General features: G+C 36.8%; 1 protein-coding gene across 1 annotated transcript; it reads left to right on the top strand.

The window, feature by feature from the left end:
- The first annotated feature begins 1,026 nt into the window (after positions 1-1,026).
- On the top strand, positions 1,027-23,707 carry otub1b (OTU deubiquitinase, ubiquitin aldehyde binding 1b). Its single transcript, XM_039760681.1, has 7 exons — positions 1,027-1,127; positions 13,351-13,412; positions 13,510-13,608; positions 14,198-14,316; positions 21,772-21,856; positions 22,218-22,412; positions 23,299-23,707. Exons 1-7 carry the CDS (start codon positions 1,085-1,087, stop codon positions 23,494-23,496), a joined length of 801 nt encoding a protein of 266 aa, XP_039616615.1. The 5' UTR covers positions 1,027-1,084; the 3' UTR covers positions 23,497-23,707.
- The last annotated feature ends 994 nt before the right edge of the window (positions 23,708-24,701 follow it).

The raw sequence follows: 24,701 nt of genomic DNA, 5'->3' as shown, positions 1-24,701 counted from the left end.
ATGAAGAATGGTTAAGCCTACAAAAAACAGTCAGTGAAATTTTTGTTTTACACTGGAATGAAAACTAGCAGAAGCTGCAACCTTTCAAATCTTGGTCTAGGTCCTGTATGGCTCCAGCACTCACCAAGTTGTCTCCAAGCATATACAGTAGTTATAATCACTGGCCGCCTAGGATTATCATAGAATTACAGATTAGCCATCTTTCCTCTTAAAGAATTGTGGTGCAGCTGGTAGTATTTGTACACTATGTCTGTACTGGGTTGTTGTCTACATTATGTGGGTTTCCTCCGAGTACTTTAAATTATGGCAGGTTGTCCTGGGGTGACTATGCCGAAAAGGACCAAGCTCTTACCCAGAATTCAGTTCGTTTAACCTGTTACCAATGTGCATGAAATGGGTTCGGAAAGAGGGTTGTGGACGGTGTTTATACAATGTAACGTACTATGTATATAACCTAATCGAGTATCTACACTGTTGAATGTTAAATGTTTGTACTCGATGCTAGCCTACCATACGTGTTTACTTAAGCATGGATTGCACGCCCATTCATGCCATCGCTTTAAACCATTTTGTTCAGGTAGCAAAAGAACATAGGCCTACTCTTGCACAGTCTGAGTGATGTGGACTTTTGAAAATGGACAAAGATGTCTTAAGTATTTAATTCTACCACGTATGTATGATAGTACATGAACTTGAATTAGCATTGCATTTTATTCAGAATATGAATTGAATTGTTAAGTACGCGTGATATTAGAATAAATGTATTATTAATAAGGGTATTACTCCTGTAATTTGGGTATCTATGTCAACTCACCTTTTTATTCAATTCCTTTACGAAAGTACTTGAACATAGAAGCACCAACTCCGATATTATTAGAAAGCCATTTGCTGACATGATGATATTTTCGAAGTGGAGTGTCAGGCTGGAAGGTAGAACCGCTGAGACAACTTACTCTACTAAAATCGATCAGCTCAGCACCAGCACGAGCTTGCGCGTTTGGCGTTAAAAGGCTTAAAGAAACGCACGAGGACCTTGTAACCCGGAAGTGATTGGAAGCTGCGCTTGCAGGACTGGGAAAGGAAGATGGCGGAGGAGCAGCAGGATCCATCGCAGGGAGATATTGAGGGTGAGATTCAGTTCGCAGTCTGAAAAGAGTACGGCTAGGTTATCGCAAAACAGCGAACGCACGTCCTTTGATTTTTTTGGTAAATTAAGAATATGTATTCTACGCTTACGATCTTGGCCGGAATGCGTATCAGAGCGCTTAGTTCGATATCTGCGAAGGGTGGGGGAGGGAAGGAAGGGAGGCCGAATTCGGATGTACACAAAAGAGGCGATAGACTGAAAGGGGACCATGGTCTGTATTTTTTGAGGCTGACAACCAAATTAAACCCCTTCTTCAAGAAGTAGTAAAGAGAACTGGAAAGGGAAAAGCCACTCAGTGGTACTTGGGCTTTCACATCACATTCAAGACATCTCGAGCACCGGCCTTATTTAGTGTGTCATGGGTTCGATAGATGGAGTTTTGGACCGTCGGCTACTTTGTGTTATTTACTTGATTTTTTAAGAAACCTTTGGCTGAAACGTAGTTTTCGTTTTTTATAAAATTTCTGTATCGCTGATAGTGTGTGTGTATGTCATGCCCCGTGAACAATGGTAGTGAAACCGAACAGAAAATACACTTGTTAAACAGTGTGGTTGCTTGTGGCATTGAATTACGCCGACACTGAACATCAATGAAAGCCGATCGCATATTGCAGTCAGTGCGTAGGAAGATTATTGCAAGAAATGGGAGATTGCGATCATTGAGTGAGCACATGTTTTTTTTATTTTCTTGCGAGTAACCATAGAATTGTATATGCGCGCGATTACAGGGTGAAGATTTGAACCAAGAGGTCACCCAGGATTCTCCGTTTGATTTTGGTAATCCACTTGTGCCCTCCTCCTATGGATGTGTTTGTTTCAAACAAAATACCTCTTGTACATGATGTGTTGAGGGCGATCCTTTGGATTTAAAGTCTTGAGACATATATTTATTAATTCACTCGGCGGTGACCGGCATGGAAGCCTTGTTCACACACACGTTCTTGCCTTGAATTTAATTAGTAAAATTTAACAAAAGTAAACTTGTGTAGCTTTTCCCCCCCATAAACTGGAAGTTTTAACAACCAGCTTTGTTATAGGAATAATGAATTAGCTGTCAACATCCAGGCATTCATCCTTCATTTTCTCTTTGCCTTGTCCAGTTTGCCTATACTTTCAGCATTGGCTGCATGGTGGGATCCTGCTCCGTGGGGGCACACTCGGGTGCACACTAACACCTAACCGTGTATGGGGTCACTTTACAATTGACCAGTAACCTAAGATGTCTCAGACTTCATTTACATAGACAATATCTAGACCAAGATTCAAACCATGGACTTGGTAGTTATGAGGTCCAAGAGCCGTGACCCAAATCAACATCGGCGTGCTCGGAAACATGTTTGCAGTTTTTGCTAGTTGCAGGTGTTTGCTAAAACAATAGAAAGCAGTACATTTTTAGATATTTAAAATCTATCTTGACATTCAACCTCATCCTAATTGTCCATATATATATATAGGGGCTGGTCATAAAATTAGAATATCATGACAAAGTTGATTTATTTCAGTAATTCCATTCAAAAAGTGAAACTTGTATATTAGATTCATTCATTACACACAGACCGATGTATTTCAAATGTTTATTTCTTTTAATTTTGATGATTATAACTGACAACTAATGAAAGTCCCAAATTCAGTATCTCAGAAAATTAGAATATTAAGACCAATGCAAAAAAAAAAAGGATTTTTAGAAATGTTGGCCAACTGAAACGTATGAACATGAAAAGTATGAGCCTGTACAGCACTCAATATTTAGTTGGGGCTCCTTTGGCCTGGATTACTGCAGCAATGCGGCGTGGCATGGAGTCGATCAGTCTGTGGTACTGCTCAGGTGTTATGAGAGGCCTTGTTGCTCTGATAGTGGCCTTCAGCTCTTCTGAATTGTTGGGTCTGGTGTATTGCATCTTCCTCTTCACAATACCCCATAGATTTTCTATGGGGTCAAGGTCAGGCGAGTTTGCTGGCCAGTCAAGAACAGGGATACCATGGCAGTGGCATAGCGTAGTGGGGGCAGCAGGGGCGGCAAAGAATTACTGTATATTTTCCATCCATCCATCCATTTTTCAACCTGCTGAATCCAAACACAGGGTCACGGGATTGTATATTTTAGTCTTTTAAATTGAAATACCTAAATAAGGGGGCGGCAAAATTTTCCTCCGTCCCGGGTGGCTGACACCCACGCTACGCCACTGTACCATGGTCCTTAAACCAGGTACTGGTAGCTTTGGCACTTTGTGCAGGTGCCAGGTCCTGTTGGAAAATGAAATCTGCATCTCCATAAAGTTCGTCGGCAGCAGGAAGCATGAAGTGCTCTAAAACTTCCTGGTAGACGTCTGCGTTGACCTTGGACCTCAGAAAAAACAATGGACCAACACCAGCAGATGACATGGCACCCCAAACCATCACTGACTGTGGAAACTTTACACTGGACCTCAAGCAACGTGGATTCTGTGCCTCTCCTCTCTTCCTCCAGACTCTGGGACCTTGATTTTCAAAGGAAATGCAAAATCTACTTTCATCAGAGAACATAACTTTGGACCACTCAGCAGCAGTTTTGTCTTTAGCCCAGGCGAGACGCTTCTGACGCGGTCTCTTGTTCAAGAGTGGCTTGACACAAGGAATGCGACAGCTGAAACCCATGTCTTGCATACGTCTGTGCATGGTGGTTCTTGAAGCACTGACTCCGGCTGCAGTCCACTCTTTGTGAATCTCCCCCACAGTTTTGAATGGGTTTTGTTTCACAATCCTCTCCAGGGTGCGGTTATCCCTATTGCTTGTACACTTTTTCTGCCATATCTTGTCCTTCCCTTCGCCTCTCTATTAATGTGCTTGGACACAGAGCTCTGTGAACAGCCAGCCTCTTTAGCAATGACCTTTTGTGTCTTGCCCTTCTTGTGCAAGGTGTCAATGGTCGTCTTTTGGACAACTGTCAAGTCAGCAGTCTTCCCCATGATTGTGTAGCCTACAGAACTAGACTGAGAGACCATTTAAAGGTTTTGCAGGTGTTTTGAGTTAATTAGCTGATTAGAGTGTGGCACCAGGTGTCTTCAATATTGAACCTTTTCACAATATTCTAATTTTCCGAGATAATGAATTTGGGACTTTCATTAGTTGTCAGTTATAATCATCAAAATTAAAAGAAATAAACATTTGAAATACATCAGTCTGTGTGTAATGAATGAATCTAATATACAAGTTTCACTTTTTGAATGGAATTATTGAAATAAATCAACTTTGTCATGATATTCTAATTTTATGACCAGCCCCTGTATATTTGGCCATTTCAAATGTTTATTAAATGAAAATGAAGTGTAATAATGTCATTTATGGTACATCACCTAGTAGGCCTGGGTAGAAGTAGATTTTCTGATGAATCGTTATTTTTTCTGTAAATTATTCAATGTCAGTTCTTAAGTCACAAGATGGATATTGTGAATCTCTATCCTGCTCAGTTACTATAGGTAGATTTTTTTTTTGTTTGTCATCTGGTCCAGTAGATGTCACTAATTCGCTTGTTAAAGCTTTCTGAGAAATAAGCACTTTGCTACATTGCATAAAAATGGTGTGTCCTCCTACACTGAAATCGGTGCCTTCGACACTTAAATCAGATGTGTGTGGGCTTACTGCTAATTCAAGCAGTGCGTTGGTAGAGAACAGCTGGGTAAAAGCAAAGCCATATGTAAGCTGTGAAACTTAGAAGTCAAGTATTGTTTTAACACAACAAATTTGAGAAATCATTTATCCCGATGTCACTAATAAAAGTAATCTGTCGACATCCAAAAAAGTAGAGCCTAACCAATCTAGACTGGAGGCAATGTTTATCTTCAAATTTTCTTTTAATTTGCCTTGTACGGTTGTACCCAAAAAAATATCAATCTGTAGCAGTTTTTATCTGTAAATATGAGACCTGTCATCATTATTGGGGGAAAAAAAGGCTTTCAACAAATGATACAGGTTTTGAAACTGTGGTGTTCCATACCAGCCAGAAAGCAAATGAGTGAAGTTATTGTACCCTGGCTTTATAAAGGTCTTAAGTAAAGCATTGTCACATCTCTCGGGCCAGTGGAGAGAGTAGCCCAAACTTGTGACAGCTGAACATCCAGGGCATTAGTTTCTTTTGTGACAATCACATGTCATTACATTAAAAATGACTGGACACCTGTGGTGGATTTGTTGTAGACAAGAGCACTGCATACCAATTACACCAAAATCAGCCTTGCTGCTGAGGTGGCTGGCTGTTGCTCCAAAAACTTTCTAGCATTTCCAATATGCTGTTCCATCAAGGGAGCGCATCAATCACGAGTTTGTGTGTTGGCAAGTCTAATAAACATTATTTCTCTTAAAGCATGTGGCTAGCTGTAATACTACAGTGGAAAAAGCTTGCAATGCGCCCCACCCAACCCAGAGCATGTGCGCAAAGCAGCCGATGTGAAGTAGCTCTATAACCTGTACCTCACAGGTCATAGTCGTGTTGTCAGTTACAATGACTGGTTCTTTGTCTTTTATGTTCCATTTATCAAATGCAGCTGTCAGCAAACATCACTCTAGATCCTTTTTTTGAAACGCTCCTCTTTTGTCTTAGGAGGAACTGTGAGGGCACATTTTCGAGACTGATTAGTGAGACTGATACACCTGAGCAACTGCAGATATGTGTGATGTCTACAATTCTAGAAAGACATGAGTCTTCTGGCTTTTATGTTTAATTCAAGATTATTTTAAATGTCCAATAGGGGAATAAATTTGGCTAACAGTTTAGTTGAAGGGTGTGTACGTGGAATTTCGTAACACACAAATAGGTTACTGAACAATTTTTATTATTTGAAAAGGAATATTTGATTATTTTATAATATTATTCAAAATATATAGCTGTTTTATAAACTCGATACTATTGCATTGTATTCATACATGGAGGCCTCTATAATATGTGTGGATTCTAATGTGTTGATACTTATGTTAGTTAAATTATGGTGATTTTTTTTTTCCAAAGAGCAATAATACTTCGTTCCACATCTTGCAAATACTGATGTTAACTGTTCATTACTAATCATAACATATGCATAAGCATGAAATGACATTTGAGAAGCAATACTTGAAATCACTATTTAAACACCCTTCAAATAAAGTGTTACTGAAAGTTTTCACATTATATTAATATATTAATGTGTGTGGTTAAGTAATTTCTAAAAAAGCCAGCACTTCGAATATATCAGGGTATGCTTATTCAATCAAGATAAAATCAGTATTGAATTGGGATATTGTGAATCAAAATTGACTCGAATTGGAACATCAGTGCTAGTATTCAACTATGTCACCTATGCTGAACTAATTATGAACAAACTTGTCATTACATTAGTAAAATCACAACCAAAGCTTAACAAGGTAAAATGCACGTACTTGCATTAAAAGTTCCAGTACACTGGGTGAGAAAAGAGAATTGGAAAACAAAATCCCTTGAATCTGTGATGTTCAAATCTTTTAAACTAGTAAAAAAAAAAAAAAATTTACTGTCATATCCTGTAGAAACATTTTCAAAAAAATTGCTATATTTAGTAAGGTTACGTTTTAATACAAAACTGAAAGCAGAGCCATAAAGTTGCATTTTGGTGAACAAAGATAATGTAAAAATATTTCATAGACAGTTATAAAATTTGTATCAGTTATAATCCAAATTTGTGCTGCAGGTAAATGACAAAATGAATGAAAAAAGTGTCAGTAGTGTTTTGGCATGGATTCTCCAAGTTTTTGAAACTAATGTGGGAAGATGCCATACCATTATTTCATTATAAATTCCCTTGTTCAGAGTTAAGATAATGACATTTGGAGAAAATGCTGTCTTGGGTGCTAATCCTGAATCTCCAAAAAGAGAGGAACTGGAATGAAATTTGCTTACTATATCAACCTTGAAATTTCATTTTCTACATACTATTCATCAACCATATGTGTCCTAGTTATAGATTATAACTATATAAATTATACTGCCATTAGAATAAGAACTACTTTACTAATGGGTGAAAATGATCACACAGAATTGTGTTGTATTTATAAATAGTAAATTACCTTTTTGTCTAAATGAATCATTGAACCTAAACTCTAACAAAGCCACTTGGATATTTCACAGGTATTCATAACAGATATTCAGGTCTGTTGTTCTCTTTTGTTCCTGTGCTGCTCATGTACATACGATATCTGCTAATTGAGCACATTACATTAAGGAACAGTCTATTCGTATGTTTGTTTTGGTGGGTTCTGTTGTCCGTAATGAAATAGATGGCAGTTTGTCCAACCATCTAGCCTTTCAGTGCTGTGATTGATGGGTAATTAATATTTTAGGCAGAGGAGTATTTACTGTATATACCATATGCATACAAACTCACATGGTCAGTGTTGTCTTAAGCAGTTTATAAATGTGCCCGTATTAGTCAAACACTCCAAATACTGCATGTGTTTTTTGCAGTGTTTACTTAATACTAAACTTTTTTTCCTTGGTTTCCACTAAAGACAGGAACACACTTTCATTATCAGTCTTTGGTAAATCTTCAGTAAAGAGTTCATCAATACTTAGGTAGAAGATGCTTTTATCTAAAGTGACTTACAAAAAAAAAAACAATGTACTATTAATAAATATATATAGCATGATTAGCAGGAAAATAAAAAGTCAATAAATTATAGAAAGCAGCATTTAAAAGAGGTGCACCAGAAACGTATCATCATCTAGACCTAGCCTAGACCATAGGCTGCCTGCTGTGTTGCAGAACTACAGCTGGTTAAGATTTGATTGACAAGTGTACAGTATAGTTAGATCCATAAGATGCACATATGGATACAAAGAAGAGATAGTGGCAAGGTTCTTTGTGAGGAAGTGTTTTCAAGAAGTGTCTGTTACATTCACCCAAAACCTGCAATTCTCTTGTGTCCTTCAGAGGATTGTGCGCAAACTATAAACACTTGATACAAAGAAGGCACTGTATGCATCCCTGTCCTGTTTGGCCAGGGTTACCCATGCATGAAATGTAAATCCAGCCTCAGTAAAAATAAAGTTTAAGGAAAAAAAAAAAAAATTTAAGGGTCATTCATGGGAGAATGTTTTTTTTTCTGCTCTTCTGATGGGGTAGGCAGAATTGTGTATAAATGGAAGACAAAAAATGCATATCACATTTTGGCATAATGTTTGACTCGTATAACTAATAGGTAAAGTTTGTCTGTAGAGTAAGTATAAATCTGGCCTGAGGTGCAGCATAGCTGCCTGAACAAAAGGAGAAAAAGATGTTCTCCTTCAAAAAACAAAGCAGCATTTGAAGCGTGACACAATTTTTTTCTGTAGGTTTATTTAGCATTAAATATTTTACCATTTTTTAGAGCAGAACATTATTCAACACGTTTTGCTTGTTTAACTTGTTTAACATTAGTACCACAACCTAAAAAATGTACGTGGGGTAAAAAAAATAAAAATGAACAAATAGCAGCATACATGGACTGTATATACCCTGTAAAATTTTAACCTCCTTTTCTATTATGTTCAAAAAAATGCATAGTTTAAATGTTAAACATTCTAATTCTAAACTTCAGTGATGTGCCTGCTAAATATAAGAAAACATTTCAGACACAGTCGCCCAGAGCCAAATTTAGGCAACATAACCAGCTTGTGTTAAGTATTGTGTAACTGTAACTGCTGTTACAGTTAATAAATAAACTAGCAAAATACCCGCGCTTCGCAGCGGAGAAGTCGTGTGTTCAAGAAGTTATGAAAAAGAAAAGGAAACATTTTAAAAATAACGTAACATGATTGTCAAAGTAATTGTTTTGTCACTGTTATGAGTGTTGCTGTCATCAAGGATTTGATTATCATTATTTCTTTCAATCAGGTTCGTATTTGGAGGACGTGTTGTGTTCAAGTTACATTCCCTGTTTGTCAACTGTTGTAAAGATAACAGGTTTCATTCATCGAAGTTTTCACTACCCAAATCGCTATGCGAGTATTTAGCGGCAGCGTCTCTATTAAGTTGTGGATTTTTCTGCAAGTATTTGGCGGCAGTGTCACAAAGTTGTTTTCGTCTAGCTGCATCAGAAAATGTACCACGACGTCTGACACGCCTCCTTTTTAGTGTTTTCTCACAGCTTGGATTGCTGCTGTCATAATCGGTTTGAGTGTATCAATACTAATAAAAGGCAAAGCCCTCACTCACTCACTCACTCACTGACTCACTGACTCATCACTAATTCTCCAACTTCCCGTGCAGGTAGAAGGCTGAAATTTGGCAGGCTCATTCCTTACAGCTTCCTTACAAAAGTTGGGCAGGTTTCATTTCGAAATTCTATGTGTAGTGGTCATAACTGGAAGCTATTTTTCTCCATATACTGTAATGGAGTTGAGCTCGAAAGCCATGGGGGCGGAGTTTCGTATGACATCATCACGCCTCCCACATAATCGCGTGAACTGACTGTCAACGCAGTACGTAGAAAACCAGGAAGAGCTCCAAAAAGTGCTGAAGAAAACATGCATCATATAATTGAGAAGGCAGCGAAACAATAAGCAGCGAGCGAGTGACATAACCATATTCATGAGTGCTGCTATTTCGGAAACAAAGCATGGTGTAAACCTAAAGTTTAAATTAAGTTCATAGACAGGCTGCAGCTGGCGTTTGTCATGCCCACGGGTAATGCGGGATACAAGTTTAATGAGAGGACGCAGGATATAAACGAGAGTTTTGATCACTTTGTAACTAAGTTAAAATTGCAGGTAAAAGGCTGCGCTTATGCAAATTCCGAGAGACTGTGTTTGTGGGGGATTGACAGTTAAGGTGGGTGGGGGAGTCACGTCATCATCTCCCCTCCCATTCACCTCATTTCGCTCTGAGCTGAGCTCTGCAGCTAACGCAGTGTTACGGAAGCGACTTTGTGACGCTGCCACCAAATACTTACAGAAAAATCCACAAGTTAATACACACGGTATCTCTCGAGTTTCTCCACACTGAATCCTCCAGGCACTACTTACAAAAGGTTACATTGACAATCGTGTTACGTTATTTTTAAAATGTTTCCTTTTCTTAGCACAAGCACAGCTGAGAAGCTTCGATGTATGTGCTCCATAACGCGTTAAAAAATCACGCATTTAATCACACTTTGCATTACAAGCAAAGGGGAACTTCTGTCAATGCATGATTTCCTGGTACACCGATTACATTGATCAGTGCTTCCCGATTCATTTTACCCTCGCACCCCCTTGGTTTGAGAAGAAGTATGAAAAAATATGAGGTTAACACAGAAAAACAGATCACCAATTGAAGCTTTATGAATAATCGATTCGCCATCAATAATTGTTTTGGTAAAGCCATACTCAGTGTAATCCTTCTTCCATTTTATAATTTTTCCGTCACTAGCCATGATTAAATGAACGGTAAAAAAGTAAGAGTGAAGCGAGGGTGACTTGTTCAGGCAGGCACGCGACAGCTCAATAGCTCGAATTTGGATATAACTAGGTTCTATTTAGTCGCCAGAAATATCTTTGTTAGGAATGGAAGTTGAATTTAGTCTTTAAATTTCTATGGTAAAGAAAAAGTTATGCAATGATGACTAAATTTAACTATATGAAGTCAAAACTTGTATATATAAAGTCATTCCCGAATATATAAAGTCAAAACTTGATTATATAAAGTCAGCGTCGGTATATATAAAGTCATTCCCAAATATATAAAGCCAAAACCTGAGTATATAAAGACGGCGTTGGAATATTTCGGAATATATAAAGTAAGCGCTGGAATATATAAAGTCAGCGCTGGCCAATCCCAGCCAACACTGGGCGCAAGGCAGGAACCAATCCTGGGCAGGGCACATGCATCATTTTTAAAACATTAACCGAACAGTGTTTTTTTTAATTGATTTTTCTGAATACGTTTTTGTTAACTTAGTTCATTTCAGAGTCGTTTCAATCAATAGATTTTGACTTTCACTTTATATATTCTGGAGTGAGTTTATATACTCCGATGTTGACTTTATATAATCAGGAATGACTTTATAAATTCCGACGCTGACTTTATATATTCAAGTTTTGACTTTATATATTCTGACGCCGACTTTATATATTCACAAAATCAATGTATTTGCCTGTTTGGCACCCTATAGTATATGTGTGTGTGTGTATATATGTACACATGTATGTATGTGTGTGTGTGTGTGTGTGTGTATATATATATATATATATATATATATGAAAAAAGACTTTTATAGTATTTCTGCAGTGCAGGAAACGCCACTTTTTGCAAACACGTTCATGTGATGAAAAGTCTCTGCGCTCTTTAGAGGTCTTGCTTCTTCTCTGCGTACTGCGTTCATAGTCAGTTCATGTGAGCCGTTCGGAGTACATGCATCGAAGCTTCTGAGCTGTGCCTGGGCTATCTCATGCGATCTCGCGATGTCCACGGCTTTATTTAATGTTAGCTGGCACTTAAGTTTCTCTCGCCGTTTCGCTAAATTTGTGTCAAACACCACCCTGACCATCTCATCTTCGTCTGAATATTTAGTGGCAGAGTGTTTCTATTGGATTGCCGCTGAGGTAAGGCCTTATATGGGCCGGCACTCGGTTACGTGGGAGGCGTGAAGATGCGAGACGCAAGACGCAACTCCACCTCACACGGCGACCAAGCTGCCCGCTATGGCCGTATACAGTATACGAAAATAGGTTCCAGTTATGACCATTGCGCGTAGAATTTCGAAATGAAGCCTGCCTAACTTTTGTAAGTAAGCTGTAAGGAATGAGCCTGCCAAATTTCAGCCTTTCACCTACACGGGAAGTTGGAGAATTAGTGATGAGCGAGTGAGTGAGTCAGTCTGTCTGTCAGTGAGGGCTTTGCCTTGTATTAGTATAGATGAGATATCTCAGAGGGATATGACTTTTTACCTTAATCTTTACTCATGTAACAGTGGTGTAACAAATTGCAATATGTAGAAATTAATTTCAGAAATAAATTCTATTACCTTGCATTTGAAAACATAAAATGTTTTCAGTATTATACCATGGTGGAAGTGTATAATGAGGTCCCTGGTGATTGTTATCCCAAATAATTACTCTTGTGAAATGTGTTTTTGTGATAATTGTCTGAAAACATTGCAATTCCTTAGATGACTGATTAAGGATCTATTCAGTGATTAATCAGCATGATACAACAGGAGATTTTTGTCCAGCTGACACAAAAATAATTATTTTACCTTTTTTGTTCATTGACTTTCCTCCGTTACACCACCTGCAGGTCCAAACATTTTATTTTATTTTTTTTTTAAATGTTTTATTATATCAAGTGTTTCTCGTAGGAATGATAAGCCTGAGTTTGTTGTGTCTTTTGTACTGCAAAAAAAAAAAAAGCTGTTTGGATTAAGCTTGGTTGGAAATATTATGGTTTATATCTCGATTGGTCTGTAGTTGCAATATCAGATCATTGTAAATTATAGTGTGATAATTTGATGGACTTGCATATTAGATATATTTTATCATGGCAGTGGAAAGCAGTTATATGCAAGCAAGAATTTCACTGTACTATGTACACATTGCAGAATGACTACTATTATTTTTAAACTGATTTGCCAGTTTGATAATATCTTTTATGGGAATTGTGTGAATTGACAGAGGAGGTGTAGCATTTGGAAAAATCTGATGTGACGTGGTTTTTCTCACTTTTGAACCTAGGCTTTGGACAGATGAAAAGTTCCTTGACCAAAGTTAAAAGTTTTGTCTAATGGAAGTAGCCCTGATAGCCATTAAATATTGATATAAAAGGCAAGAGAACTATAAAGCATAATGTACCAACGGCAGTAGCAAAATAATTATGTAAGATGGTTTAAAGTTGAAGACTGATTAATCGTGTCGTAGTCTAGGTTTACTAATGAACATTTTATAGGGTATCTGGTACCCCTAAAAATTTATAGATACTCTAAAGTATACCGCTACAGACATTTACTCCCCTTTCCCTGATGAAAAATGCAACATTACTGAGAATTTGGCATTAACTGAAATTTGAGTGTGTAGATACCTCTGGATAAATGATTGCAGTAGTTACAATAGGGATTTAAAATTGTCAATGCTTTAATAATAATAATAATAATAATAATAAAATTGATGGCTTGGTAAAATCATGTTATAGTAAAGGTAATATATAAAATGAAATGTTTTGCAGCAGCCTTTATTTTCATAACATGCAGGTTTATTTATTTTTGAATAGGGGTGAACTGCCTGGCATATGATGAGGCAATTATGGCACAGCAAGACCGTATTCAACAGGAGGTGGGTCTTTGTAGGAAAGATTCTTCACAGTGACAGATTTCTATGGGGTGGAGCAGATATGACTTTATTCAGAAGAAATCTCTTTTTCGTTTTACAGATCGCCACCAGTAACCCACTTGTGTCAGACAGACAGGAACTTTCAGTGCTGAATAAGGAATATGCTCAGGATGATATTGTCTACCAGCAGAAAATCAAGGCTAGTGCTCTGTTTTCAGTTTTTTTGGTGGTAATCTTTCATATGATATTGCATAATTGCTACGAGTAAAAATTTAATGTAGACAGTTACTTTTTGCAGTTCCTCCCCCACAAACAGTCCATTATCACTTTCTCAGTTGTATTTATAATGTAAATACAGAAGCTGAAAACAACAAGAAATAGATGTTGGTGTATTGTTATTTTTCAGACATAGCATTCTTGTTATATTTTAAATAAAAATCTGGGATATCATAATATTCTTTTGTGTAGAGCTCTTAGAAGTTACATCAGTATCTCTTTTAAAATGGGCATTGGATAAAAAAGCCCAAAAGTTGTAACAAACTGTTAATGTGCTTCTCTATGTTTGAGATTCACATTTTCAATTTCAGTCTTGAAACTCCAATACAGTAGATGCTTTATTAATCAAAAAAGCCTATGTTGTCTAATTTTTTCAATGCCTTAATTAATAAACTGAAAGTTTACTGTTCATATGAGAAAAAAAAGATTTTTCATGTTAATGATAGTTTTGCCTAATACTATTCATAAAATATGCCATTTTTGAAGATTGTTCGTTGTTTTTATTTTAATAGGATTTGCACAAAAAATATTCTTACATTCGCAAGACTCGGCCGGATGGGAACTGTTTTTATAGAGCATTTGGCTTTTCTCATCTGGAGGCACTCCTTGACAACAGTAAAGAGCTGCACAGGTCTGTAAGGTTGTTCGCTTTGTGGACGCAGTGTCCAAGCTAATTTTCACTCCACAGTTCTTGAACTCCTAAAAAGTAACATTCATAGAAGCAGCAGTGTTGTTCCTCAAAGCATTTCATCCATGTTTCATTTTATGTAGTCTTTTTTTTTTAATAAATACTCTTCTATGATAATGAAGTATAGGGTTGTCTAACTGAATATTACCATTCCAATGAGATTAGAGTATAAAACAAAAAAATCTTAACAGTTTTGTGTTTTCCCCACACCATTTAACACATCTTATTACTGTGAACACACAATTGAATGTTGTGATATTTTACAGATCTATTTTTTTACACATCATGTCCAGGATCTGCTTGTTTGCATTTTTGAATAGTTATGTATCATCATAAAAAAGCTCAATTTACAGTGCATTTTTGGAGAGGCATTCCTAGCCCTGTAGCTTTGCTCTTATGTTTGTTGGCATCACGTCTTTTGATTTTTCTATTGCTGCAATAAAATTACCTCTTTGAGGAGCCTTTTAATTTTTGGTAGTGCATATTTCACTTACTTTAGTAGCCAACCCACAGTTTTAAATGCAGTCTATCCCTTAATTGGTGCTGACTTTACACATATTGGCTGAATTAATGAGAAACAATGGTAAAAGATATTAGTTTTTTCATTTTGCTTCAGCAAATGGATGATGAGTTTAGTCTTGCATTATACTCTCCTGATGTCCTGTTTCAGTCCATCCAGTGCACTCTGTATGAATTGATTATAATGAACACAATCATGTGCTCTTCTGTAACATTTTGCTCTGTATGTATCAACTTAGTTGTTCTCTAATAGGCACATGTTTTAAGAGTTTGTCAGTTGATCTGAATTAACCTATCCACTAAATACTTAATAACAATGAGGGAAAATGCTCCTTAGCTTGTGAACTACTAAAAATAAAAACTCGGAGTGTTTTGGGTATTGGTAAATAACATTACATATTCTGGCATCTATAAGCAAAAAGAAGATATAGCTGTAAAAAATGTGATTATTACAGCAAATAAAGTCATGCGTATGTTTCGTATATGGATTACTGGAGCATGTACAACTCTGCTTTCTTTTTGATTACATTAATTAGAACCCTGTCTTTAAGCACTCATTTTAAAGCTCCAGTTACCATGTGTGTCTTTTCAGGAACACTGCTTAAGCTATAAGCACTTCATGTTTTAGAAACGCACCACAACCAAAAAAGTAAAAATACCAATAATAAAAATCCACACATATAACGTAAATGTACTATGTATGTAGTGCTTGGAATATACAATCTTAGTTCGATATATGGATAATGGCATCAGCCAAATAAGTAAATGTAAAACGTAAATATTTTGGTTATTATCCACAGCTGGTAGCCATAGGTTAGGAAAGGGAAGTTGATCGATCTTCAATTTGGGAGCTTTGTCTTTTGACTCGGGCCCCCTCTTCACTATGACCGACTGATACAATGTCCTTATAACTGTGGATGCAGCTTCGATCTTTTGGTCATTCTCCCACTACCCCCTTCCCACTGGTTGTACAGGGACTGAATAGCCTTTAACAGCAGGCCTGGTACCCCATACTCTTGAAGAACCCATACCTCCAACCCCAAGATACCCTGCGGGATGCAGTCATATGCCTTTCCAAATCAATAAAACACATTTAGACTGGTTGTGCATAATCCAATGAGCTCTCCAAAATCCTTGTAAAGGTAAAAAGCTGGTCCACTGGTCCGTGACCATGGCAGAATCCTCCTTATTCCCCCTGAATCCAAGGTTCGCCCAACAGTTCAATCATCCTTTCTAGAACCCTGGCATAGGCCTCCCCAGTGAGGTTGAGGAGTGTGATCCCCAAAGTTGGATAAACCCTCCATTCCCATCTTTTTTTATAAAAAAAAAAAGTTGGGGACCACCACCCCTGTTTGCCAGTTCAGTGGCACTGTCCTGCCCTCCATGCAGTGTTGAAGAGACATGTCAGGTTGGACAGCTCAACAAAATCTAGAGACTTTGAGAACTCAAAAGTGAATATCATCCACACAGTGGAGCCTTACCATCGAGGAGTTCAATTAACTCTGTGACCTCAACTCCAGTAAGGGTGAGTCCTCTGACATGGCTTCCTCAAAGGAGGGTGTGTCAGTGGAGTTTTAAAATGTCCTCAAAATGCTCCTTCCACTGATGTATTCCCAGGTGAGTTGAGTAGCACTCCATCCATGCACTGCTTCTCTCTTCTGTGTTGCCTGACAGTTTGCCAAGATGACTTTTGTTTGGCTTCAGTGCAGTTTTCCATGGCCACACTGGACTCCTCTATAACCGCTCCTCTAAACCGCCTGGTTTGCCTGTTGGTAACTGTCCATTGCCTCTGGAGTTTACACATGTTAACCAAGCTTAGAAGGCCATCTTTTTCATTCTGACAGCTTCCTTTACTGGTAGCTTCCATCACTTGGTTCAGAGTTCACCACCATGACAGACACCAATGATCTTATGTCAACAGCTCTGTGCAGCTGCCTCAGCATTTTAGTCATAGAACACGGCCCATTTGGTTTCAATGTCCCCCTCCTCTCTCTGAATGCAAGAGAAATTCATCCTGTGGTGTGAAGCTCCTACTGTTTTTATGTTCAGTTTTTGTAATTTATATACTAATTAAAATTTAAGTGGCAAAAAGGGTGCAGAGTTGGCTGTAATGCAGAATAAAATATGTAGCCTTCTTTATATAAATGGTTTAGATAAAAATGTAACATAGTTTGGTTAAATCTACAGAAGAAGTTAGATAAGTAAATCGTTGGATACTCTAGCACGTAGTAGTTTGCTTTTAAATATGTAAAATCATTTTCCCTGAAATGGCAGCTGGTGGTAGCATTGTTTGTTTGAGGGAATATGACAAGAATATTGAAAGTGAAAAAGGACACATCATTATCTATGCTGATCATCTTTCAATACTAGAGTAGTGAAGACATATATGCACATCCGAGTTAAAATTACTAAAGGAAGTAAAATACCTAGGTTTTTAGTATACAGGTTAGACCTCACATTCTCAATTGCAATGTGCAGAATAGCAAGCAGACATTGAGTTACATGGAGAGTCACCTGGGCATATCCCAAGATATGTGTAAGTAGGTTCGTATGACTAATTTTATAAATATATCCAGGTAACACTAGGTATTTAGTCTTTGATTAACACAAAAGTAATGGACATACTAAAATGTATTTTTTTGATTGATTTCTTATTATATTTGTCCAGGATCAGTTGTCAGTCTTTTTGTGAAAATACTTTTTTTTTTTTTCTTAGAAAGGAGTGGTATTGTGGCACACGGGTTGGTACTGCTGCCTCAGATCTCTTGAGTCTTAGGTTCAAATCCCTGACATTTTTTGTGTTTTGCATATTTATTTTCCTTTGGGATGTGAGAGAAAAAACAGAGCACCCTAAATTGTGGGGATTATGTTAATAGGTGACTTATAAATTGGCAAGTTGTTGAGACTTGCAGTAGACTCAGTCCAAGCTTGGTCCCTGCAATTACGTTTAAAATCTCCAAATTAGTGAGACAACTGATATCTGGAAAAGCCACTGGAAAAATACATTGTTATTCCCAGATATCTATTATTCCAGCAGAATCCCAGTTTAAGCTTCAAAGGAAGCAATTTCCAATGAAAGTTTGTTTGGCAATAAATATAAAGAAAGGTCAGAATCAGACTTAACACAGATTGGAAACAGTGTAGAAAATATTTTGTAAAGGGCAATTTTTGCCCTCGCTGCCTAAAATGAAGGTGAATTCTATACAATATTAGCTCAATTTTGTGAAATGCTGAAAAATGCCTCATTTAGTGTCAACCAATATCAAAACCAAAGCCATATTATGCAGTATATGGTTTCTTTTTATTAAACTACATATGTTCACACATTTTTTAATACATCCAATCTAAAGAAGACGTTTCATATGTTTGGATGCCATAAATGCATGTTTCATTATAGAAACATTTATAGTATAATTCTATATCTACTGAAATGTATTTTTTTAACAAGTAACAAATGTGCTGTTGGTTAATTGTGCACACAGGAACACCCCTAATCTACCAAAACACTTGATAATATTCTGCTACTCAATTAGATTTTCTTTTCTCTTCATCTGGTGCATCAATCACCGACCAACATTTTTTTTTGTTTGTGTTTGCTGTTCTTCATGGGAAAACCAGCAGCATTTGTGCTTATGACTCTTGTTCTGTTACTATTCTGAAAGTTCAGTAAGCTTTGTGGCACGTTCAAATTACTACTTTGATTTACTGTAACTTTTCAGTGATTGATAGGTTGACCTGTTTAATAATTCTGGGCTGTTGTGTTTGGAGCAAGTTTAGCATTAGCCAGTTGTACTGCAAGCCAGTCAATTTTAGGACTGAGAGTATTATGTGATCAGTCAGGCACAAGAATGAGAAGCAGTAGAAATCATAATATTATATGAAATGTGTTTAAGCTGTGTGTTAGTGTGTCAGTGAGTGTCGTACATATTTAATATTGCCAATATTACTTGCAGTTTTGTGGGAATTCTTAGCCCCCCTCTGTTTTTGTTTTTTAAGGGAAGGCATTGTTAAATTTAGGACTTTTGCTATTGCCCCAAGTTATCTCCAGTGCTGATTAAAAGAAGATTTGAGGAATCTGTGCTTTTCAAATGGACAGTTATGTGTAGGTTGTTCAGTCCTTATATCTGGGCTTTCCAGAACCATTTCTGTGGCTCTGGGTGTCCGTCTTTTCCCATCATTACTAATTTTTATATTTAATGAAAGGCTCACAGTGCAGCCCTGCTTAATTGCTACTTGTGCAAATGGTACATGGCGACATTTTATCAGAGTATTGTATAACACAGGGGATGGCCCTTACAACTGTTTATGTATTGCTGTGAGTACTACTGATGGCAATGTGGTGATTATGCTCTGACTTTGGGACTTTATCAACAACATCATCTGCCCCATATTTACCTTATTGTATTACAGTACTCCAAACTGAATTCTGCCTCAGTTCTTTTTTACTTTCCATTAGTATATGTTGATTTTTTTTATAATTATTTTTATGTTTCATCATTCATTTACATAGGAGCAGCCATCACTGTTAGAAAACATTCTGAGATTTGTAAATGCTGCAGACTTTGATACCTCTGCATTATTTGACCTTGATAGTGCCCAAAGCAGCTGTGTGTTGTTTTGAGGATGGTTTATTGTACTATTGTATGTTTCTCTTAAATAAATATGGAGTTAATATTTAGTGAATAGCCAGAAGACTAATCTGAATATACATCTTAAATCGTGCATGAGGACAGTGTTGTTTGTTAGAGTATTTTTGTTTGCAATTGGTGGAATATTTGCATAATATGCATATGTCATATGTTGATCATGATCCACCAGCCTATTTTAATAATAAGTGGAAGAAGAAGTGGCTGTCTCATTTTCTGAAATAAAAATCATGCAGTGGAGTGGGGATTGAATTTTGCATTGAGCAGGCAGCTACATACTCAGGCTGAATTGACAGTGCAGATATAAACTAGTTAATGTTGAAAAGGAGGGGGATTTCAGATGCGCTGCATGGGTTTTCCCCAGTTTGCACTTGGTGCTGTATGATCACCCCCTCTCTCTCTCTCTCTCTCTCTCTCTCTCTCTCCTTTTATGTACCCCCCCCCCCTTTCTATGCCAAACGTGACAGCAGTGCATATGCAGGGGTGTGGGGACTTTGAAGCAGTTGCAGATTTTGTTTATTTCGGTTTATTTTCCAGTAAGCTGCAGTCCATTACAAATGCATACATACATATTATGCCTGTCCCCCTGTTTTCCTCAATTTTCCTATGTTGTTTTTTCATCTTTTCATATAGAATGTTGTTTTGAGAACCATTTAAATATTTGTAATGACCACAACAAATACTGATTATTTTGTGTATATGTTTATTTTAAGTAGCCCTTCAATCTTGTGGCAGTTTATAAATGAGAAATAATTTTAGCATAATTAGAATGGTTGTCTGGGGCAAGCATCATTAATAGAGTAGCAGCATTTATACAATAATGTGCACTCATGGTCCATTATTGAATAATGCTGAAAAGGGTGTATGACCTGTGTAAATGAGGATTATATGTTCAGAGGCAGGAAATGTTTGCTTTGAAATTATCAATGTGAAAGCAAAGATTCAGAGTTCAAATTCAGTGCATCTAGGCATGAAAGCCTACTGAGACACTGCTGGGGGCAATCCATTGTGACCTTTTTAGCTTGCTGTTTGTAAAAGAAAAAGCAAACTTCTAAACATGGTTGGAAAGTGAATATCTCTGCCTTTCTTTGGAAGGAATGGCATTAAGTAATGAAAATATTTGTGGACTTGAAATGAATAATGTTTGTGGATTTCCAGACAGTCGTATCTAAATGTTTAAGGTGATGACAATTTATGTGATGGTTGCTGAATGTTTTGCAATAATTTTATTTACTGCTAAAACCTCATTAAAGAGTGTCTTTAAGATGTCGAGTGTAGTCCATGTAATTATTTCTAAGTGAGCAATATCTGAGCTTTTTTTTTTTTTTAGTCTGTTGTTGTGCATAGTAAGTTGGAGGATTTCAGCAACCTTTTTGACAGTACTTTTTGAGAGTGGTACAATTAGTGGTTTGACCATGTGGGCTAATGTTTACTAAATTTACTAGTAATGTTTACCAAATTTACTTCTTCTGTATCCCCAAAAAAAACAATTACTACAGTGGTAACATTTAAAATGCTGTTTTAGAGGTGTTAAATGATGCCATTCCATCAACTGTCTTAATGATGAATCCACATTTCTTTCCCAGTGATGACAATCTATAACAAAATACTTTCATCTACAGACTTGTAATTGAAGATCAGATCCGAACATATGTTTTTCTGTGAAGTTTTATGATTAATTTTAGGCTTTATTTAGTCTTTTTGAATATCTTAATCCACCTGCAGTCTCACAGTTATCTTGTATACTAACAACTTAGTTGGAAGATGTGTGGTTATAATCCGTTAATCATCCTGAAAAGAGTTTATCTATACCCTGAAGTAAGAACAGAGTAGCGAGTGCTGTTGAATAGTCAGAGTATGTCAGTAAGCTCCACTTGGCCTTTTTCAAAATGCTCAATTTGTTGAGTCAAGAGACAGCATTGTCTGAGTAAACACTTGTTAGTTGCCTGTGAATATTTATTACTGAGGTTTTCGCTATCACTAGAAAATGAGTAACAGCCCAATGTTTAAAATGTACACATCACCACGCAGTGACATTATGATTATTTTCCAGCACCTCAATAGCAAGCAGACCATTTCAAATTAACCACAAAATAAGTTACAGACATTTTCTAATAATTTTGGCTGACCTATAGAAACTGTTCCAAATTATTAAGGCATCCAGAAATGTTTGCATACTTGGTTTCTTTTCATTGAAATCAAATTAATCATGTTTAACTTTTTTAACAAATAGGTTTAAAGCTGTGGCTGCAAAGAGCAAGTTGGACTTGGTGACCCAAGGCTTTACTGAGTTCACAATTGAAGATTTCCACAATACAGTAAGTCAGTCAAAGAATGATTTAATTCTTCATATATTTGTCTAAGGGCAGATGGGTTTTCTGTAAAGTCTGAAAGTGAAAAGCTGCTTAGACTGCTTTTTACTTATAATAAATTCTTCTTTATAGTGAGAGCTTAGTGAGAAGATAGATAAGAAGTCCGTTTAACTTGGCAGCCTATGTTAGTGCCTTTTGAATACAGCACAGCTACTTATAAATAGTTGCTAAGGCTGCAGAGTTAAGTAGTCAAAGTAAATACTCTTGGTTCTTTTACTTAGTTATTCATCAAGTATTTCATTCTCTGCCATATTGTAGAAATTCTGCAAAGAGAGGTGCATAATAGTGGTTTGTTTTTTTCTTTTAGTTTATGGACCTCATTGAAATAGTGGAGAAGCAAGGCACTATAACTGATTTACTAAATGCCTTCAATGACCAGAGCACATCTGATTACCTTGTTGTTTATCTGCGACTGCTAACATCTGGGTACCTGCAGAGAGAAGGAGGCTTCTTTGAGCATTTTATTGAAGGTGGTCGCTCCATTAAGGAATTCTGTCAGCAGGTGAGAGTGTTCTACATTTAAGGTCAAGAATGTGTTACAGATATAAACCGAATACATGTATCTTTATCAGCATTGAGTATCTATTGGAGCACTGATATATCTGTTTTTCTGCTGACTGTGTTACTAGTGTTTGTAGCAGTGGCCAGATTTATTAGAAATTTGAACCATGTGATCATTAACTTGACTAAAGGCTGGGCATACAGAACAATAATTTGATATCAGAAATATAAATACTGTAGCAAAATGTGGATGCTTTCTAAGGCTTTGCTAAAGGTGAAGCCCAGCTGTCAAGCTGAGCAGAGTTTGTATGTTTTGCATGTATTCACTTCCTGCATCCCTCCCATGTTTTATTGAGTGTTCTTTGCTACACTAAAAGCTAGAAGAGGACAGGGTGGAAGAAAAATGCAAATGGTGTGTGGACACAAACTATATCAGGCAGGAGTTTTTATCTTTACCATAATAATTCTTATAAGTCCATGCCATTCTTAGAATCTTACCTTGGTTTCAAATTGAGCAACCAGCGATGATGTTCCTTGGCAATTCAAATTGAAGATGCCTAATAGAAGAAGGAATTTTAACAAATAACTTTGTGTATTTTAAAGCATTGTGTCACCTATTTTCAAAACCCTATCCTGCAACCCCTCTGAGACTGTGTTAAGATCAACTGCAATGGAGAAGTAATAAATTAAGTTGAATCAACTTAAAGGGTGAAAAAGAGGTAATGTTGTGTTCTTAAAGACAGCCTGAAATATTGTGCTGGAATGTTTTCATTACATAATTAAAACAAGATACATATACAGAATTTGAATTGTGTTCATTTCAATTACTGATCTTTTGCAGATTCTTTATTATTAAATACATATAACATTTTTTTATTTCTCTTCAGGAGGTGGAACCCATGTCAAAAGAGAGTGACCATATTCACATCATTGCTTTGGCTCAGGCTCTGAATGTGTCAATCTTGGTAGAGTATATGGACCGTGGCGAAGGTGGCACTGTCAATCACCATGTTTTCCCTGAAGGCAGTGATCCACATGTTTATTTATTATACAGACCAGGACATTATGACATACTTTATAAATAATACCAGCAGGTCCAGGAGCAAAGAATACACAAGTAAAGTGGGGGAAAAGGAAAAAAAAAATAAAATTCTAAGTCTGTGTACAAAAAAAATAAAAAGAAAAAAAAATTAGCATTGTACAGAGTTTTGTGGTTGTAAATGGTATTAAGTCACTTTCTTTCCTTTGTTACACTACTTTCATGTTTTATTAAAGGGATACAACCTTAAACACAGATCTTTATTATAGTTTCATTACTTTTTTGTGTAATAATGAAAGATACAACTATGGCAGAATTTGTAAGGTTAGAGTTGTTTTATAGTGAGCATGTTGGCAGCAGCCTTTGCATTTGTTCTTCCAGCATTATTGGAATGGGTGTCAATTCCCCCCCCTGCACAGCATTCGGTAGTGGTTCTTTTTGAGTTTTAAGGAGCATGAATCCTGTAGCTGCAAAACTAAAGAAGGATTGGATATAGTGATGGTAGGAAAGTGGTTTGTGCCCCTGGCTCCCAATTAGAAATACACAGAGTCATGGAACAAAAAATAAAAAAAAAATCTACAATGTAGTTTTATGTTTACATGTTCCGTATTTATTTTAATTCTTGAAATTGTTTATGGGAATGTGGGTCTGTTCATGGTTGTACCTTGCTATGTACTGCTATATGTGCAATATTTTTTGATGTGCTGTTGCAACATGACTTATTTTTTGGAATTGTGTGGCTCAGTAAAAATGGGATCCGATTAACTAATTTAAGGCCTAATGTAGCAATTAGTAAGTGAGTAATTGAACTTATCTGAGTTGTACTAATACCAGACAAACAAAAGGTTGTTACTGGGTTATCGGCAAATATCGTCCTAAATAAATCGTCCTCACAGGTGGCGCAGTGGTAGTGCTGCTGCTTTGCAGTAAGGAGACTGTGAAAGATTGTGAGTTTGCTTCCTGGTTCCAAATGTAATGAATTATTATTATTATTATTAAATAGCCAGCAAGGACACACACAGTATATTTTATCAAAAAAATGTTAAACCATGATAACAGCCTGTAGTGCAGTTAAAAGGGATTAGCATTTCAAGCATTATGAAATTATATAAATTCACATTTAGATCTCTGCATAAACTTGGATAACAAGCTAAAAATAATGCTGCTGCAAGAATGGCTACATGAATCAGTTATAGCAGGAACTTGCTTAATCAGACTCATTTTATAAAGAAGAAATGCTTCTTTCAATAG

Source organism: Polypterus senegalus, chromosome 8 (genome assembly GCF_016835505.1).
Source record: "Polypterus senegalus isolate Bchr_013 chromosome 8, ASM1683550v1, whole genome shotgun sequence".
Classification (NCBI taxonomy): Eukaryota; Metazoa; Chordata; class Cladistia; order Polypteriformes; family Polypteridae; genus Polypterus; species Polypterus senegalus.
The sequence above is the reverse complement of the archived record's forward strand: the minus strand, read 5'-3'. Positions and strand labels throughout refer to the sequence as shown.